This window comes from Podarcis liolepis (assembly GCF_965112155.1).
Source record: "Podarcis liolepis genome assembly, chromosome: 6".
NCBI classification, from domain to species: Eukaryota; Metazoa; Chordata; class Lepidosauria; order Squamata; family Lacertidae; genus Podarcis; species Podarcis liolepis.
The window spans coordinates 7,109,841-7,129,731 of record NC_139559.1 but is presented as its reverse complement, the minus strand read 5'-3'; the positions used below and the strand labels follow the sequence as shown (position 1 = coordinate 7,129,731).

Genomic DNA, 19,891 nt, shown 5'->3' with positions numbered 1-19,891 from the left:
GGAGCGCACCCCGCCGTGGGGATTCGAACCGCGACCTTTCGATCGGCAAGCCCTAGGCACTGAGGCTTTTACCCACAGCGCCACCCGCGTCCCACTTGTTAGGATATAGTTCCACCTTAAAAGGGAACAGGCATGACTGTTGTGTGTCACATGCCTGTTTACATTTCCAGCACAGTCTGCTGGGAACTTCCGTTTGTATATTGCTTTTGCTTTTTGCTGTTTTGCTGGAGACGAAGGGAAGCAGACATGTTTTTCCTTTGTTCCTGAACTATGCTGAATAAATGCTGTAAATCATGCTTGAACATGTCTCTGTCCGCCACTTCCATTGTGAGGATTTATTCACTCTGCTGATAAGAGCGTGCACAGCTTCTAAACGTATCTGAGGCTCGTGTCGCTGATTGATGCTGCTCCAAGGGAGACTGGTGTTCGTCTGGCTACTGACCGGTGGCTGGAGCCAGCTTGGGGGGGGCTGCCGAATGCCCCCGTCTCCCCAGCAGTATCCCAATATCGAGGCAGCCCAGGACATCCCACTGCTCACGCTTGTGCCTCAGGGACGTCACCTCAGTCCTGTGTTATTTATGTAATAACGCAACCGTTTGACTTCACCCTCAGAGGCACACTTCATGGTCTCTTGAGACAGACAGATGCAGCCATTAGATAGAAACCAATTAGATAGAAACCAATGAATATTTTTTTTAATGCAGTTGCTCCTAGAAGCCCCAGCCTCTAGTCACAACCTCTAGGTATTCCCCACTCCACCCCTCCCCCATTTCCCCCTCTGTTATTTTTAATGATTTTTATTGGTTTTACATATACCGGTAATCGCATTACATAACATCCTATCCTCTTATTTTATCTCTTTGGCTCAACTGAGCCTAACTTCCCTCCCTCCCATCTAATAGTTTACAAAATTAAACTTTGCATCTTTACATTTCACTTCATTTCCTATCGTTGTTACATCATTACCTAAAACATTAAATGACTCAGCCTGAATAGGTAGCAATTTCATCTTACAAATCTTCAGATAACCCTGCTAGTGATGTTAATTGCTTACAGTTATCTTTCAAATATAATATGACTTGATCCCAGTCTTTTTGGAATGCTTGGTCTCGCTGGTTCCGGGTTCTTCCCATCAGTTTCATCAGTTCTGCAAAGTCCATCAACTTCATCTGTTGTTTCCATCTCTGGGCTAACAAAATTCTTGCCGCAGTTGTTGCATATAAGAGCAATATTTTTTTTCTTTCTTGTCTCGGTATCTCTTTACCCACTATACCCGATAAAAAAGCTTCTGGGTTTTAGTTACAGATAGGTAGCCGTGTTGGTCTGCCATAGTCAAAATAAAAAAATTCCTTCCAGTAGCACCTTAAAGACCAACTAAGTTAGTTCTTGGTATGAGCTTTCGTGTGCAGATATCTGAAGAAGTGTGCATGCACACGAAAGCTCATACCAAGAACTAACTTAGTTGGTCTTTAAGGTGCTACTGGAAGGAATTTTTTTATTTTGACTTCTGGGTTTTTATTAACAAAAGTGTTTTTAAACATTTTCTTTAACTCACCATTTCCCTCTCTAAGTTTCAGTTCAGCAGGCGGCAAGCAGCCGGCTTGCTGGTCAGTGCATGTGTGTGAAAGCTGGGGAGACTGGGAGCCTCCTTGCCATTGTCTGAGTTGCCTGGCAACTAGGTTACCATGGAGACGTTTGTACACTGGAGGCCTGGACCAAAAGGACAGACCAGTACAAGGCCCTGAGAGCCGCAGGAGAGGATGTTAACTTGGCAGGTGAGAGAAGGGTCACAGAGTGGGAGAAATCGAAAAGTGGGGTTTTTAGGGTAAGGGGGAGCCTGGGACCTTGTGTTTCACCCCTATATCACCACCCCACTCCTGTCCTTTCCCTCGTGGATGTATTTGCCTCTGCATGGGAAGAAGTTTGACAGTTTTCATTTCAAAGGCAAATCAACCTACGTTCTCACTTGCCAAAACTATGCAAACTAAGACACAGCTTTCCTTCAAAGTCCGTATTCCTCTGAATTTTGCAAGGCGGTTCCCTAACCAAATGATGAGTGCATGTATACTGTCCAGGGTAAAGTGTGCCTAAAAATGCATATATTAGTGAAAAAATATAACATATTAGGGAAGATTGCTTTGCAGAAATGTGAATATTGGGTAGAATTGTGTAACGTGTAGCAGGAGAAAACTCTGGTGAATTTTCAAGGGACTTTTCAAGGGACTTTTTAAAAAAAAAATCACACATGGGGAGAACAGATCTTAAGAGTGGAAAAACTGAGAGAAAGCAAAATGGGACAGATTTGCCCATTCTTTTGGTTGGGGATAATTCAGATGGAAATCCCCAGGTGTCAAAACAGGTTATTTATGTATGCCACTACTGTGGCCCGTGTTTTGTTAGCACAAAAATGGAAAACGAGTGAGGTCCCAACCAAAGAAGAATGGCAACTTAAGCTGACAGAATATGATATGATATCTTAAGGATGTTTAACTGAGTATTTTAAATTGCAAAACAAAATTTAATACTATATATATGAGAGAGAGAATGTTGGGATGCAAAGAACATGGGGGTGTTGGGGCACTTTGTTGTTGTTTAGTCATTTAGTTGTGTCCAACTCTTCATGACCCCCTGGACCAGAGCACGCCAGGCACTCCTGTTTTCCACTGCCTCCCACAGTTTGGTCAAACTCATGTTAGGAGCTTCGAGATCACTATCCAACCATCTCATCCTCTGTCGTCCCCTTCTCCTTGTGCCCTCCATCTTTCCCAACATCAGGGTCTTTTCCAGGGAGGCTTCTCTTCTCATGAGGTGGCCAAAGTATTGGAGCCTCAGCTTCAGGATCTGTCCTTCCAGTGAGCACTCAGGGTTGATTTCCTGCAGAATGGATAGGTTTGATATTCTTGCAGTCCATGGGACTCTCAAGAGTCTCCTCCAGCACCAATGGAGCAATAATGGAGTTTAACTGAGTGTATGTTGTGTGGGTGGTTTGGACCTCTTCACTGGCTTATTATTTTGGTTGAAGCACTGCTTGGCAGTGACATACTGGAACAGGGCCAGTTTCATGGATTCAAACCCTGGTCTCCAAGGTCCTAGTCCCACCCTATAACCACCCTATGCCACTCATCCTCCAAGGCTTCCCAATGGGATTTTAATGGTGGGCAAATGTCATTCCTTCATCTGAATGGGAGACAAAGTCAGCTCCTATCCATGGTGACTGCCCGCCATCTTAATTTAAGCAAAATGCAATGCCCCAACCTTTAAATCCATAAGGTCTATGAGGCTGAGTTTTATAGATTTCATAGGACTATATAGGCTGGAGCATTGAATTTTGGGTAAATTAAGAAGGCTGGCAGCCACCAAGTATGGGAGCTGAGCTTTGCTCCCATTGAAAAATAGCACTGCCACTCACCGGCTCCTAAAATGAATGTCCAAGGGGCTGACAGAGAGGTGCTAAGAGGTGTCGCAACTGGGTGCCATAGACTGGCTGGAGATAAAGGAGTGATGGGAGGCACCAGCTGGGAACTCCCCAAGGGAAGAAGGTTCAGAACTAGGGGGTTGGTGGTGGGAGGATGGCAAGTGGTCAGAGGGAGAAGACTTCGGGGAGGAGGCATCGGAAGCTGAAAAGGCCACAGGGGTTTCGTGAGCAGGAAGAGGTTGTGACAGATGGCAGTTCAAACTTCAAGGCTGAAGCAGAGGCTGGAGAGGGATGGGGCCAGGAGACAGAGGGGCTGGCAGTTGAAGAAGCCAGGGTGTCATTGTCATCCCCTGTTACGACCAGCTCCCCTCCCCACTGGTCTCCTAGGACATGCAGAGAAATGAAAAGAGCAGAGCAGAGATTAGTTGTGTGCAGGTGCAGTCTGAGATTGCTTGGGGAAAGCCCATGAGAGGAAGAGCCTTAGAGAGTGGTGGAACACAGGGACCTTCAGTCCTCGCTGTTGGGGTGCTGCCAGGAGACAGGGGCGTCTGGCAGGCCCCTAGCTAGCTCCAGCCAGCAGCCGGGCAAAACTCCGGTTCTCGGAACAGCATCAAAACTGCGACTCAAGCCTCAGAAGCCTTCAGAGGCTTTAGCACGCAAACCAGCAGAGAAAAAACTCTTTGCAGCAGAAGTAGCGGACAGAGACATGTGTAAGCATATTTACAGCATTTATTCAGCAGCAGGACAATGGAAAAACATGTCTGCTTCCCTTCGTGTCCAAGCAAAACAGCAATAGCAAAAGCAATATACAAACGGAAGTTCCCAGGAAGCCTGTGCTGGAAGTGAACAGGCATGTGACACACAACAGTCATGCCTGTTCCTTTTAAGGTGGAATGGAACTATATCCTAACACTCACAACTGCCTTGCTAGACCAAGACCTACTGGGAAGAGTGGCTAGGATCATCATCATTTTTTATTTGTATGCCGCCTTTCCACAGTTAAAAAAACAATGCTCTAGGCGGCTTACAGCATGACAAGATTTGCATAATTACAAAAGTCATAAACAATAAATAAAGCACATCAAAAAAAATACACAACCAAATGGAAAACAATTTCCACATAAATCAAAATCTAAAACTAAGAATACAGCATTATTATCACCGTTTAAAATGACATAGGTAAAAAATAACAGCGGTTTAAACAAAAAACAAAACAAAATGGAGCCCTCTCTGCCCAGCGACAGCAGCGGCAGCAGTCCTTTATAGAGCCCATCAGGCCCCGCCCTAGGCCAGGTGGTGAGTGGCAGGGCTGGGGCTCTCAGGCGCTGAGCAGGGATCACTAGACCTGCGCTGCTTTAGTTTCTTTGAGACCCTGGTATTTTTATTGCTGACCTGAGCTTGATTCCAGCTCCTGACACTGGGTCAGGCTGGCAGGAGCTCCTGGGGGCTAGTGCTGGACCTCGCCAATAGCTGGCACCAACCACAACTAGGAAATTCACCATCAAGGTCACAGGTAACCTGTCTTGTCCTGTCCACTTTTCCCATGATGCACTCTGGAAAGCAAAGCATGACCTGGCACTTTTCTCTTTTTGACCAACAGGGAAACTATTGTCTTGCATTGTATCTAAAGACCCTCTGAGACTGAAGTTTTGTTCTCAAGGAAGTGGCTTTTTAAAACAACAACAACAACACACACACTCTCACCATTGACTTTCCCCAAAGGTAAGTGTCATTACAAAGGGGTGTGTGAGTGTTTAATAGCAATATTTGCCCAGGTTTAAATGTAGTAAAGTCCTGCCTTCCAGAGCTGTAGTGAGGATTAATGAGCAAGGTGGTGCTTAAGGAAAGTGCTGGACAAGTGGCAGATAAAGGTAAAGGGACCCCTGACCATTAGGTCCAGTCGTGGCCGACTCTGGAGTTGCGTCGCTCATCTCGCTTTACTGGCCAAGTTTGGAATAGAGTAGTTGCTTTGGAAGATGATAATTAGGCATCCTTACAAGATGACAAGTCCAACAAAGTTAATGTTGAAGAATCATTGCTTCGACACTGGTGATCTTTGCTTCTTCTAGTACACTGGCATTAGTTCGCCTGTCTTCCCAAGTGATAAACGTAAAGGTACCCCTGACCATTAGGTCCAGTCGTAGACGACTCTGGGGTTGTGGCACTCATCTCGCTTTATTGGCCGAGGGAGCTGGCGTATAACTTCTGGGTCATGTGGCCAGCATGACAAAGCCGCTTCTGGTGAACCAGAGCAGCGCACGGAAACGCCGTTTACCTTCCCGCCGGAGTGGTACCTATTTATCTACTTGCACTGGCATGCTTTTGAACTGCTAGATGGGCAGGAGCAGGGACCGAGCAACGGGAGCTCACCCTGTTGTGGGGATTCGATCCACCAACCTTCTGATCGGCAAGTCCTAGGCTCTGTGGTTTAACCCACAGCGCCACCCGTGTCCCATAAGTGGCAGGTAGGATGATGCATTTAACAGAACAAGATAACAGGATTTATTTCCTTTGGGGGAGTAAGCGCTGGAAGCTAAGGTTGCCTTTGCCAATAGTGCCTCTCCATACGGCCAGCAGGAATGTGCCATGGGGAATGTGGGGAGCATCAGCGTGGGGAACCCAAATGACTCAACCGGGTGTCATGTAGCTGATGGGCAACACAGGTCTCAGAGCCTGGTGGTTACCTGGCCCATGCAAGAACCTGCATGGAGCAGACAGAATCACATTCTGGACCTTCTAATTCTGTGATCTGCACAAGAGGCTCTCTGTGGCTGGCTTCTCCCAACCAAACGTTCCAGCAATACTTTTTAAAAAAATGTTTCTGTTCTTGGACAGGGTTTTGTAAGAGCAACACCCCCTGCAGCAAATCTAAGCCTGTGTCCATCTGCGAGTTCCAGCTGTGAGCCATCACGCCTTCCAGCCCAAAAGATGCTTGCTAGACGAGGCGTGGTTCGTCAGAAGCCAGGCAGAAAATGCCAAAGGCGCTGACTTGGCACTGAGGAGTTGTCCGCTTCTAGCTTGTGGCTGAAATTCTAGTTAAAAGGCTCTGGTATCACCCATGAAACCGCTTCCTCTTTCTTATCCGAAACATCCTGTGTAATTTCTTGCTACCAGGCTCAGGAGACCCTGGCTATGGGCAGCGTTTTCCTCTTTTGACACGTCTTTCTCTTTTCGTTTTCTCTTCTCTTCCCTTCGTATATCTGTTGTGGAAAACAAACATGCACGGCGTGGTTTTAGGATGGCCAGCTTTTCAGCCAGACCCTCAAGCCTCTTTTTTTTGCTGTTCGGCTTGATCTGAAACTGTTAGCAGGGGGTACTGTTTGCTTCCACACCATGAGAAACATCAACTGCTGGTGGCTGCAGGGCCCAATAAAAAGCAGGCAGCCCTAGGAATCCATCTTTCTGCTGTTATCTGAGTGGTGGGGAACTCAGAATTGGGAAGCAAAAGTGGGCAGGGGGAAGTAGTGAGGGGGGCTTGGTCAGGCCCCTGAAATGGGCATTAGACACCCCTGATGTACAGAGTTGGAAAGCATAATGCATTTGAAGTGTTATTTCAGCGTTTTAAATAGCCTTGTGTTATTGTAACTCTCTATACGCAGAGCTGCCCTTGAAGCTTACCCAGAAACTCCAGTGGGTGTAAAATGCCACAGTGAGGCTCCTTACGGGGTCCTTGCCACGGGATCACATTCATCCAGTGCTTTACCAACTGCACTGGCTCCCGGTGGTGTACAGGGTCAGGTTTAAGGTGCTGGTTTTGACCTTTAAAGCCCTATGCGGCCTAGGACCCACGGACCTACGGGACCGTCTCTCCTAGTATGCCCCACGGAGGACCTTAAGGTCCACAAATGACAACATTCTGGAGGTCCCAGGTCGCAAGGTGGTTACATTGGTCTCAACTAGGGCCAGGGCCTTTTCAGTACTGGCCCCGATGTGGTGGAACGCTCTGTCACAAGAGACTAGGGCCCTGCGGGACTTGACATCTTTCTGCAGGGCCTGCAAGGCAGAGCTGTTCCGCCTGGTCTTCGGTTTGGACTCAGTCTGACCCTTATGCTTCCCTCCCCTTATGGTTTTGATCTATGGGCTACTTTTAAAATGAGGCTGCATTTTACATTGCATTTTAACCTGTATTTTAAATTGGCGTTTTTCCCCCCTATTATGATTTTACTGTAATTTTACTGGTGTTAGCTGCCCTGATCCCAGCTCTGGCCGGAGAGGGCGGGGTATAGAAAAAGTGTATTATTATTATTCCCATGGTCAAGCTGTTTGGTCTTCCTCTCTTCCATAGCCCTCCTGCCAAGCATCAATCCAATCTAAGTCGACGAGATAAGCAAAGATGTCCAAAGGTGGAACTCTCCAGAGAAATAAGTTTACCGTGCGACACCAGAAGCGTTCAAGCGCCAGCGAAACGAACAAGATGACTCCGGCGCAGATGGCGCGCTACTTGGCCTTCGCTGACCCCAGTCAGCCCAAGGTGAAAGAGATGCTGGCTGCAGTCCTCATGAAGGACAGGAATTTGGTGCCGGAAGAGGAAAAGGTGGCGGAACAGAAGAACCTCATCGGGGTCCTAAAGGCCACCGAGGCTCGGAACCGCCTCCGGAACACGAGGCTCCAGTACCAGAACCTGAGAGTGAGTTTGTATGGGGTTTGGGGAGGGGGGGAAGTGATGTCAGGGACAGGCTAGATGAGGAGGAGAGATGGAGACCCCCTAACCAAGAGGAAACCATAGTTCTTTATTCTCTCAGCCCTATAGGGTAGCTTAGATTGTGTCACGGTCCGGTTCATGGGCAATCAAAGTCCTGGCAGGGGATGTCAGGACCGCGGGCAAGATGGCGGGGTGGGAGCAGGAATGGGGGTCCAGAAGCCAGGAGTCAGGAAGCCAAGAGTCCGAGGGTCAGAGAGCCGGGAGTCAAGAAGTCAGGGGTCCAAGGGTCAGTAAGCAAGGAGTCACAAAGTCAGGGGTCCGAGGATCAAGAAGCAAGGAGTCACAAAGTCAGGGGTCTGAGGATCAAGAAGCAAGGAGTCACGAAGTCAGGGGTCCGAGGATCAAGAAGCAAGGAGTCACGAAGTCAGGGGTCCGAGGATCAAGAAGCAAGGAGTCACAAAGTCAGGGGTCTGAGGATCAAGAAGCAAGGAGTCACAAAGTCAGGGGTCTGAGGATCAAGAAGCAAGGAGTCACGAAGTCAGGGGTCCGAGGATCAAGAAGCAAGGAGTCACAAAGTCAGGGGTCCGAGATCAAGAAGCAGGAAGTCAAGAAGCCGAGGTTCAAGGATCAGGAAGCAAGAAGACAAACGCAGCAAGGCAGGAAGCGTGTTGCTGTAGCAAAGAGCCGAAGGGAAATGCTGACCTTATATTCCTTCCCAGCTCTTGCCACCAGGTGCTGTGAGTTACCAATCAGCCTCACCTGTGAGGCCACACCTTGCTTCTTCAGAACAAACTTAGGAAGGCCCCAGTCCTGCAAAGTCCTATTGGTCACAAGGCCTGGCTCCTGCACGCACACCTGACAGATTGAGTGTGATCGACTGGCCCAAGGTCACCCAATGAGCTTCATGGCTGAGCGGGGATTTAAACTGCAGTATCCCAGGTCCTGGGACGCGGGTGGCGCTGTGGGTAAAGCCTAGGACTTGCCGATCGCATGGTTGGCGGTTTGAATCCCAGCGGCGGGGTGCGCTCCCGTTGTTCGGTCCCAGCGCCTGCCAACCTAGCAGTTCAAAAGCACCCCGGGTGCAAGTAGATAAATAGGGACCGCTTACCAGCGGGAAGGTAAACGGCGTTCCGTGTGCTGCGCTGGCTCGCCCGATGCAGCTTGTCACGCTGGCCACGTGACCCAGAAGTGTCTGCGGACAGCGCTGACTCCCGGGCTATAGAGTGAGATGAGCGCACAACCCTAGAGTCTGGCAAGACTGGCCCGTACGGGCAAGGGTACCTTATCCCAGGTCCTAGTCCAACACCCTAGCCACTATGCTAAATCGGCACGTAGTATCAAAGAGTACTGTGCACCCTGACTTCAGTAGGGTAAGGATGTTTACCACTCTGCTTCCAGCAAGAAAATATATTTGGCTGATCCTGCTTGCCCTGTGGCCTCTAGCCTGCAACACTCGTTTTCATCTCACTATAGGGGCATCTACTTCATCCTGAGAGCAGCAAAGAGGTTGGGAAATGGAAGCACCATTCATGGGGACATAGCCAGAGACAGCAAGGGGGTGTGGCAGAAACAGCCCAGAATTCCTGGTCCATGCACAGATTTAGTTTTTTAGGGTTTGGGAAGTGTTATTGCATGCCATTCCTAAATGCAAACCCTGGGAAAGCTCCATCGAGACCTATTGGAATAACCTGCCAACGCAGTATCAATGCCCCTCCAACTTTCCCTGTGTAATCCCCGTGAGAAAGCTAGTTCTGGAAAAGTTACTTATTTTAGACCAGACTGCCTCCATGGAAGGTATTTTCTCTCTCTCTCTCGCTCACTCTATAATTCCAAACAACATGATGTCATAACTTGGCCCCTGCTGTAACTCTGGGCTTGTTATTTACAGTTCTTGTCATAAAATATGCTATAGTTAGCAAGCTTGGAACAGGACTTCGCAGCCGCCACCGCTGCTGCTGCTGCTACTGTCAAAACAAAGCCTTTTCTGTCCTTCCAAGGCTGGGGCTATTCTGAAACAAAGCATCTCTCTTGGGGGTCTGTAACTGGCAATAAACAACGACCCGCCCTTTGCAGGCTCCCAAAAACCTGGCAACAAGCAGCGCAATATGTACACAGAGATGCATCTCCCAATAAAACCCAGTGGCTTTTCAGGGATTGTGCCTAGGGTGATGGTTAGATTTAGGCAAATGGACGTGACAGGGCTGAGGCCTCGACAGAAGAGTGATTGGGACACTGGAGCCCAATGAAATCAGTTTGGGTTCAAGTTGGCTGTGACGAGGGGCGGAGGAGAAATTTGCATTTAAAGGCAAAGCTCATTTGCACTTTCTGTAGCAACGGGAGCACAAAAAAACACAGCCATCCTTCAGAATGTGCACTTCTCCAAATTTTGCAATGCTGTCCTCCATTGAAAGAGTGTGTCAAAAACTGCACACGCTGGAGTAAAGTGTTCAGCAAAGGGCATATATTCATGTAAATCACATTGCAATATGTATTCTATTGCTTAACCCCTGTAAAACTGGCTAAAATTTATAAACTAACATCAAATCTGTGTTGGAGATGTAAGGTATCTGAGGGATCCTTATATCATATATGGTGGGGATGTGATAAAATTAAGAAATTTTGGGGAAATATACATGAGGAACTGAAAATATGTTTAAAACAACAATAGGTAAGAAGCCGGAAACATTCCTTTTAGGAATTATTACAAATGACATCCCCAAAGACATGAAGAGGATCTTTTTATATGCAACAGCTGCCACAAGGTTATTGATTGCAAAAAAAATGGAAATCAGAAGAAGTACCAACATTGAAAGATTGGCAAAATAAATTTTTTAAATGATTGAATTAGAAAAAATGACGGCAACAATTAGAATGCAATCCAATCAAAATCTCAAACAGGAATGGAAATGTGTAGAAGAATATATGACCAAAAGATGCTCCAACAAGAATTTATTGTTATGTATAGACTTATTTCACAAAGTTAAGCAGATATATAAGAATGAATGTTGAATTATTAAGATACAAAATTACAATCTCAATAATAAAGTTACAAAATAATAACAAGGAAGTCATGCACGGGTTGAGGGAAGACACAGGGCAAGAAATAAGAAATGGATAAATGCTGGTACATAATGAAATGTGAAAATGTGAATTTACAAATATAATGTATATGTATCAATATGTAAAGATTTCATATATGTATTGCAGTGGCGTAGCGTGGGGGGTGCAGGGGGGGCCGGCCGCACCGGGCGCAACATCTGGGGGTTAGGGTTAGGGGGCGCAAATCCACGGGTTAGGGGGCGTAAATCCACGGGTTAGGGGGCGCAAATTACTTGCCTTGCCCTGGGTGCTGACAACCCACGCTACGCCACTGATGTATTGCAAGATTTCATATATGTATTTAATAATAAATAAATTAAGTGAGAAAGAAAGAAAGAAAGAAAGAAAGAAAGAAAGAAAGAAAGAAAGAAAGAAAGCTGCTTTGCAGGGCGAGTTGATCTTCACCCTTTCCTCTCCCAACGCAATCCTGAATTCCGCCACCACCACCAGCACTACAGTTAGCTTTAGAGGGAAAGCTCCCATTGGTGTCAATGGGAGCTTTCTCTGCTTCCAAAGGCTAATTGCAGTGCAAGTGGGTTTTTGCTGGAATCACAGTAGGGGAGAGCAAGGATAAACCTCCCTCCCCATACACTGTGGTCCTGATGAAAACCCTCCGCCCTCAACCTACTACTCTTTTTTACACTTACGTGTGGTTGCCAAGCATGAATGTGGGGCAGTTTTCCCCAACCGGGCACCCTACAGATGTTCTGGACTGCAACTTGCATCGGCCCCAGCCAGAACAGGTGTGCTGATGGGCGTTGTGCCTGTGAATACTTCCTTTATCCTGAGCAAACCGTTTTGTGGTCCTGATTGGCTTTTCGGACTGATGAAGCTTGTAGAGAAACCTGTAATATATCCAGAGAACACATCTCCTTTTGCCCACTTGTGTTATTCTCACCAGGGCGGTGGCTTTGATTTGCCTTCCCGTGATTGATCCATGCCTACGGCTTTGTGTTTCCAACTCAAGGCCCATTGAAGAACATCTCATCCAGCTCAATCTTTGAAAAACAGCTTTGAAAAACTTTTTCATATTCTCCAGTGTGCTACCCTTGCCATTGTAGCAGCACGGAGTTGCCGTTCTGTGATTGGACTTACGCTACTTGTTGAACGGTTCATTTATCCGGTCTGTATAATGTTTACTGCACATGTAACTTGTTAAGACGGGATGCGGGTGGCGCTGTGGGTTAAACCACAGAGCCTAGGACTTGCCGATCAGAAGGTTGGTGGTTTGAATCCCCGTGACGGGGTGAGCTCCCATTGCTCGGTCCCAGCTCCTATCAACCTAGCAGTTCGAAAGCACACAAAAAAGTGCAAGTAGATAAATAGGTACCACTCCGGCGCGAAGGTAAACGGCGTTTGCATGCACTGCTCTGGTTCACCAGAAGAGGCTTAGTCATGCTGGCCACATGACCTGGAAGCTGTACGCCGGCTCCCTTGGCCAATAAAATGAGATGAGCGCTGCAACCCCAGAGTCGGTCACGACTGGACCTAATGGTCAGGGGTCCCTTTACCTTTACCTTTAACTTGTTAAGATAGAGTTGTACATTTATCCACTCCATGTGTACAGTATCTCCAGGCTTTGTCTTGCACATGGCACCTTAGTATGTTTGTTGTTTGAATGGTTACAAGTCTATTTCTATGCTAGCTATTATTCGCGTAAATTTGGTTTTATACTTATAAGCCAGTTTGTGGTGTTGTTTTGTTGTATGATTATTACTGCCACCACATTTGATACTTTGTGTATATACTTTGAATTAAGAGTACCACCTTGTTTGGAACTCAGGTCTCAGGATTGGGAGAGAGAGCTGCCATTCAGAGTAGACAGCACTGGACCAAAGGTCTGGTTCAGTCTAAAGCGGCTTCAGTTCCTCATTCATTTCATTCTCTTTTGACTCCAGGCACAAGAGATCAACTTCCTGATCTCCTTCCAGAGGAACGCTAAAGGTGCTGTGAGGCTCGAGGTCTTCCTCCCACCCAGGAAGAACCTTAGAAAACTAGCAGACTGCATGAACACAGTCCAGGTATGTTGAACGCACAAACTGTCTGGAAAATAGTTCCTTCTAACTGACATATCTCTCCATTTACCAGTTCTGAAAGAAGGTCGCTTAGAAATGTGGGGCTGCATCAAGAAAGAAGGTCGCTTAGAAATGTGGGGCTGCACAGCTCCCTCCGCAGACAGCGTGCACATGCAGAATATTGAGGAGGCCCGGCCCCCGCATTTAATTTTTTTGGGGGGGTCCTAGAACACTCGTGGCCGCCCCTAGATGCTGCCCCTGATTCATAGGGTGGACCGTTTCCTGGGAAGACAAAGTGATGACCATCATCTTCAGTGGTTCTTTAAAATCATTCAGCTAACTCACTGTGGCTGGATCCATTGATGGTTAAGGGAGCCAGCTGGGTCAGACCAGTGTCTAGTCCAGCAACCTATTTTCACAATGGTTTACTAGATGCCTGTGACAAACCAGCAAGTTGCACCTGAGTACAAGAGCCCTCTGTAGATCCCATGGATCCCAGCAACTCTTATTCAGAAAGATTCCTGCCTTCAACTGTGGAGGCGGAGCCACCATATCTAATAAATAGCCTTCTCCTTCATGAATTTGCCCAATCCTGGAAATGTAAAGAAAAGGAAGGAACTTTTTATCACATGTGGTGGGAATGTAAAAAAGTGGAAAACTTCTGGGAAATGATATATAATGAGATGAAAAAGATGTTGAAATGTACATTCATTAAGAACCCAGAAGCATTTTTACTTGGCATTGTAGGAGATGATATTAATAGACAGGATTGTAAGTTGTTTTTATATGCAATAACAGCAGCAAGAATACTATTGGCACAAAAATGGAAGCAAGAAGAATTACCAACAAAAGAAGAATGGCGGATGAAATTGATGGACTATGCAGAACTAGATAAATTAACAGGAAGGGTTCGAAACTTGTGAGACCAGAGATTCTTAGAAGACTGGAGTAAATATATGAACTATTTGAAAAGTAATTGTAATGAAAAGATTACGCTAGTAGGGTTGCAAGAAGTTTTGTAAGGAGGACTATTTGAAATATTGCAAGAAAGACTATGTGGAGAATTATTAGTTAATGATAATTAAGAGTAATAGAGAAATTAAGAAATGCAGAATAAGTGATAAAGAACGGAAAATCATCAGAGGTGTTGACAGAAGTCTAAAATATTATATAAGTTATATGATTTTTGGAAATGATATGTTAAATATATATATGTATATATAAAAAAGAAATTGCCCAATCCTCCTCCTCCTCTTCTTTTTCTTCTTCTTCGCAAACTTTACTGAGCACAGTGGTACCTTGGTTCTCAAACTTAATCCATTCCGGAAGTCCGTTCCAAAACCAAGGCGCCCTTTCCCATAGAAAGTAATGCAAAACGGATTAATTCATTCCAGACTTTTAAAAACAACCCCTAAAACAGCAATTTAACATGAATTTTACTACCTAACAAGACCATTGATCCATAAAATGAAAGCAATAATCAATGTATAGTGCTATAAAATAAAGGAGACAGTATTGTAGATGACAAAAATGATTATCAACATGGTCATGAAAACAAATTAACTGAAAAGTCCTCAAAAACAAAAACGCAAAATAAATAGCAAAAACAAAAGCACCGTTCCATCTGTTTGACTTCCGAAATGTTCGAAAACCAAGGCGCAGCTTCTGATTGGTGCAGGTGCCCCAAAGACAATACCTGACAACGGCATCGGACATTTGCTTCCAAAAAACATTCGAAAACCAGAACACTACTTCCGGGTTTTCGGCGTTTGAGAACCAAGGCTTTTAACTAAGGTACCACTGTATCTTAAAAACAGTTACCAAATTTATTTGTCTTCCAAGACAAATACATGTACAGATGCGAAGTCTTGCGTGCTGCCATTCACAAGGCGTCAAAACAAACTTGGAGAATCTTTTACATTACAAATTCAGCTCACAATCCGCAGGGTGGACTTGAGATAATTTCTTAACCGGTGACTGCTTCAACTGAAATGAACCCGGGATTGCTGCTGTTACTATTGTTAATAAACAATGCGAACCGAGACCATCTGCACACTGTTTCCTTGCTTTGCTTTACAGAGAAGCCGGATTGAAGAGATTCTGGAAGATGAAACGGGTGAGGTCTATATCAGAAAGCCTTGAAATCCCACATAGGACAAGGCAGTATAAGGGGAGGAGATTATGGATGGAAGCCAGACAGAGACCAAATCTCTGGACAGCTCCAACTTAGAAAAACTATTGCTGTTCAATAAACTTCATGGATTATTATCCATGACTTAAGACAAAAAACAAAAAACCTCATAGTTAGGGGTGGACAAATCTGTTTCAGCTCCATGTTATTTTTGCATGTGTTCACCCAAAAGTCTGTTCCATTCCATTTTTCCCCCATTAATCTTCGAGATCTCCAAATATATATTGCATTTAAATGTGCATTTTAGGCTGCAATGGGACCTCTCAACTGTTGTGTATAAGGCTGCGCGGTCAAAATGCAATTTTTGAAAATGGTGAATTGTTAAAAGTTTTGGGTACTTTTTAAAAGAAATGATTGTGGCTAAACATTCAGGAAGTACAAATAGCTGGCCAATAACTTAACTGACACATCTGCACTGTGGTCGGAGTGGTCCTGATCAGCAAAGATAGGGTTCTCTCTCCAATTTGCAGTTCTGTCTTTCAAATCAATGTGCGTGGACTTTGTCAATCTGGTGCACGACTCTGCTTGCTGAGGCTGATGGGAACTGTCATTCAAAACATCTGGAGGGCACCAGAGTGGCAAAGGCTTGCTAGGGCATTATGCCTGGGATGGGAGATACTTGTTGGAGGAATGCTGGACCTGAGATTAGTCATCTCTTGTTAGAGACATGCTTTTCAGTTCAAAAACCTTTTGGTACTGAAGACCTATCCTTCGGTGCAGTCCTGTGCCTAGTTAGGAAAACAGCTGAGCATCAGACTTGCAGAGTTTGCCGTACTCTGTAGAGACTGAATTCCTTCCATTTAAACCCTGTGCAAAACATGAACCCTGTGCATGCTTAGCCATGAATATGGGACTCGCAACATCCTCACTCCATTGGTGATGCATGTGAAACCTCGTGAGAAGCAGGCACTGGCCCCAATCCCCATCCGTTCCCACCTCCTTTCTTCCTCCTCTGTCAGTTTTGTATTTTCTGCCTCCCCGCCCAGCAACCATATAGCCTGTAACAACTACTAGGCTCTCTCTTCAACCCAAAATAAAGCAGGGGGTCAACATTCAGCCAGGTGGTCCCTGGTCCATGAGATAGTGCCCCCCCTTCATCTGCAGAGAATGAGGCCTGCGGAAGTCATTGCATGAATGAGATGACTTCATGGGATTCAAATGCTTAGAACGTCTTCCTATATATGCCTGGTTCTAAGGTTTAACAATATGAAAGTAGATTCTACCAGGCTCATTAAAAAGCATAGGTAAAGGTAAATGGACCCCTGACCGTTAGGTCCAGTCGCGGATGACTCTGGGGTTGTGGTGCTCATCTCGCTTTACTGGCCGTGGGAGCCGGCGTACAGCTTCCGGGTCATGTGGCCAGCATGACTAAGCCGCTTCTGGCGAACCAGAGCAGCACACGGAAACGCCGTTTTCCTTCCCGCCGGAGCAGTACAGTGGTACCTCGGGATGCGAATGGGATCCACTCCGGAGCCCTGTTCGCATCCCGAATGGAACGCAAGACGTGACAGTGCATCTGTGTGTGCACGGGTCGCGTTTCACCGCTTCTGCACATGTGCATGATGTCATTTTGAGTGTCTGCGCATGCGCGAGCGGAAAAACCTGGAAGTAACGTGCTCCGTTACTTCCGGGTCGCTGCGGAGTGCAACCCGAAAATATTTAAGCTGAAGCATATTCATCCCGAGGTATGACTGTACCTATTTATCTACTTGCACTTTGACGTGCTTTCGAACTGCTAGGTTGGCATGAGCAGGGACCGAGCCATGGGAGCTCACCCCATCGCATAGGACATGTCTAAACTGCACCGCTTCATAGGATCATAGAATTGTAGAGTTGGCTGTGGTCTAAACCACTGAGCCTCTTGGGCTTGCCAATTAGAAGGTTGGCGGTTCGAATCCCCGCAACCAAGTGAGCTCCTGTTGCTCTGTCCCAGCTCCTGCCAACCTAGCAGTTCAAAAGCACACCAGTGCAAGTAGATAAATAGGTACTCCTGCGTCGGGAAGGTAAACAGCGTTTCCATGCGCTCTGTCACTTGTCACGGTCCTCTGTACACAATAAGAAGCGGGTTAGTCCTGCTGGCCACATGACCTAGAAAGCTGTCTGTGGACAAATGCCGGCTCCCTCGGCCTGAAAGCGAGATGTGCGCCGCAACCCCATAGCCACCTTTGACTGGACTTAACCGTCCAGGGGTCCTTTACCATCTACTCCAACCCCATGCAATGCAGAAATCTCAGCTAAAGAATCCCTGAGAGATGGCCCTCCAGACTCAGTTTTAAAACCTCTAGTGAAGGGGAGCCCAGCACATTTTGTGGTCGTCCGTTCTTACCGTCAGAAAGTCCTTCCTGGTGTTTATCCAGAATCTCAATTCTTGTCATTTGCATTTGTTTGTAATTTGTGTTGTGTTGGTTTTATGCACTGGTTTAACTTGCCATGCCTTTCCGGGAAGAATTCTGAGGACTGAAGTTTCTCGAGGTGCCAAGGATTGTTTTTCTTCTTCCCCTACAAAGCTACAGTTCTCAGTGTTCCCAGGGGAGAGGGGCTTTTGCCAAACCATGTGAATGGCATAATATATATACTGTATTTTTCGCTCCAAAAGACACACTTTTTTCTTCCTAAAAAGTAAGGGGAAATTCTGTGCATCTTATGAAGCGAATGTGTAGTCCCTGGAGCCGAATTGCCCAGGGCAAAAAAAACATGCTGCTTATTTATTTATTTTTTTTGAAAGAGGGAAGTGGGTGTTGAAAAAAAGCCGCTGGTCGGCAAGCCATCAGGAGGGAGATAAGGGATGCTAGCAATAAAGGAGGCTATCTGGGGGGTAAAAGCCCATGGATCCTCAGGATTTTTGCATTGGGTCACCCCAAATTCACCATCAGATCACATAGCATGTCCATGGCTACAGCTTGCACCAAAAAAATCACCCACCCACTGTTGTGTGGCACAAAAACGTGGTTACAAAGCACGGATCCACATGGATCCTCAGGATTTTTGCATTGGGCTACCCCAAACTCACCATCAAATCACATGTCTGTGGCCACAGCATGAACCACAAAAATCATACACCCACTGTTTCGTTCAGAATATTTTTTTTCTTGTTTTCCTCCTCTAAAAACTAGGTGCGTCATGGTCAGGTGCATCTTATGGAGCGAAAAATACGGTATATATGCCCAAGGGGTCAAGTTCATATATCTTTTGTACAGGGATGGATAGAAAAGGCTACTTCCAAGTCCATATCAGTTTCAGATGTGTTCATTGCCTATGTCTCTTCCACCTTCCTTTCTGCATTATGATTATTTTTTAAAAAAATCCACAGGAGGTTGTGCGAATTGTGAGCAGCCCTGAGACCTCTGGGTATGGGGCAGCATATAAATTAAATAAATAAATATAAATTAAATAAATAAATATAAATAAGATAGATAAATAAATATAAGCTCCTTGCCCTCCACACATGTGTGCACGTTGCATCTGAAACTGACTGGGCCGGCCATTGTAATGTCCCAATAACGCTGGGAACTGTTGCGAGGGAGAGATGGAAACTTCTCCGCTTTTCAAAACCTCCAGTTCTCTGGAATCTTATGGGAAAGCCATGTAGGACCCAGGGGTGGGGAACCTCAGCCCCCAAAAACCTAATTTTGGCCTCCTTTTACTCTTAAGAATGCCTCTTTGCTGGCCTGGGTGGAGGACCAAGAGAGGTGAGTGTAGGAACGAGCCTACCGTACAAAGCTGAAATTTACCTCCGTTGCTCTAACCATTTTGGCCTCTGGTCCTGCCCCACTGCTGGCATGTGCCCACACCAGCCCCCGAAGCTTGCCCAGAAGGGAACGTAGACCTTGAGAAAGGTTCCCCGCCCCTGGATAAATCAATCTGCATTGTTAACAGCCAGTGACCATGGTATGACCTGTCTTTTGAAACGGGTTCTCAAGTGCTAAACGCTCTGTGTCTGCTCTCTTTTTGCCGCTTCAGCGAGATTCTAGGGCAACCGCCCTCCGGAAATAGGTCCCCGTTTCCTTTGCCACAATCAGGGCTCTTGGCGATGAGCGCTTGGCCTTGTGCTGAACCAAGGGGAGTGTAGCTGCTCAGACGGTTTGTAGAGCCTCTAAGCTTGAATAGGTCGCTTTTTTGCATATGTAAAGATAGTCACCATGTATGTATATATATACCCATGTTCCAATAAAGGCAACCGACCCAGCCTGGAATTGCAGCTTCTATGTTATTTCTCCTTTGCTCACTAGTCTTTCGGTGGGGTTCGCTAGGGCTTAGCCACCATGACTTCCCACAATTCACCATCCCAGTTTGTCCTGACCGCCATGACTCTGATGTACCTAGGAGCAGAGTGTGGGGAGGGCCAGGGAGCCCCCAGCCCTCTCTTTGAATGGTCACCTGGCCACTGGCCAGTGTTGAGGTATTGCACTCACAGAGCACCGTGTCATGGCCCATGAACCCTCTGTGTCCCAGAAGACACCCAGGGAGAGAAAGTTCCCCAAGTGCAATCAATTATTGTTGCCCAGTGCATTTTGGAAACAATAACTTCT

General features: G+C 46.3%; 2 protein-coding genes across 3 annotated transcripts in view; both read left to right on the top strand.

The window, feature by feature from the left end:
- Window positions 1–1,655: 1,655 nt before the first annotated feature.
- Window positions 1,656–19,548, top strand: LKAAEAR1 (LKAAEAR motif containing 1). Of its 2 annotated transcripts, XM_083507795.1 has the most exons (6): window positions 1,656–1,775; window positions 5,016–5,137; window positions 7,701–8,042; window positions 13,055–13,177; window positions 15,251–15,287; window positions 19,323–19,548. In XM_083507795.1, the coding sequence occupies exons 3-6, from the start codon at window positions 7,749–7,751 to the stop codon at window positions 19,331–19,333; spliced, it is 465 nt and encodes a 154-aa protein (XP_083363921.1). In that variant the 5' UTR covers window positions 1,656–1,775; window positions 5,016–5,137; window positions 7,701–7,748; the 3' UTR covers window positions 19,334–19,548. The 2 variants fall into 2 exon arrangements, with proteins under 2 accessions (XP_083363921.1, XP_083363920.1); XM_083507794.1 differs by lacking the exon at window positions 19,323–19,548 and having other exon boundaries at window positions 1,754–1,775; window positions 15,251–15,470.
- The window catches only part of RGS19 (regulator of G protein signaling 19), a 98,357-nt gene continuing 95,089 nt past the window's right edge, over window positions 16,624–19,891 (top strand). The window contains exon 1 of the mRNA XM_083507758.1: window positions 16,624–16,754. The gene's annotated coding sequence lies outside the window, so the exon portion shown is untranslated. The remainder of the gene's footprint in view (window positions 16,755–19,891) is intronic.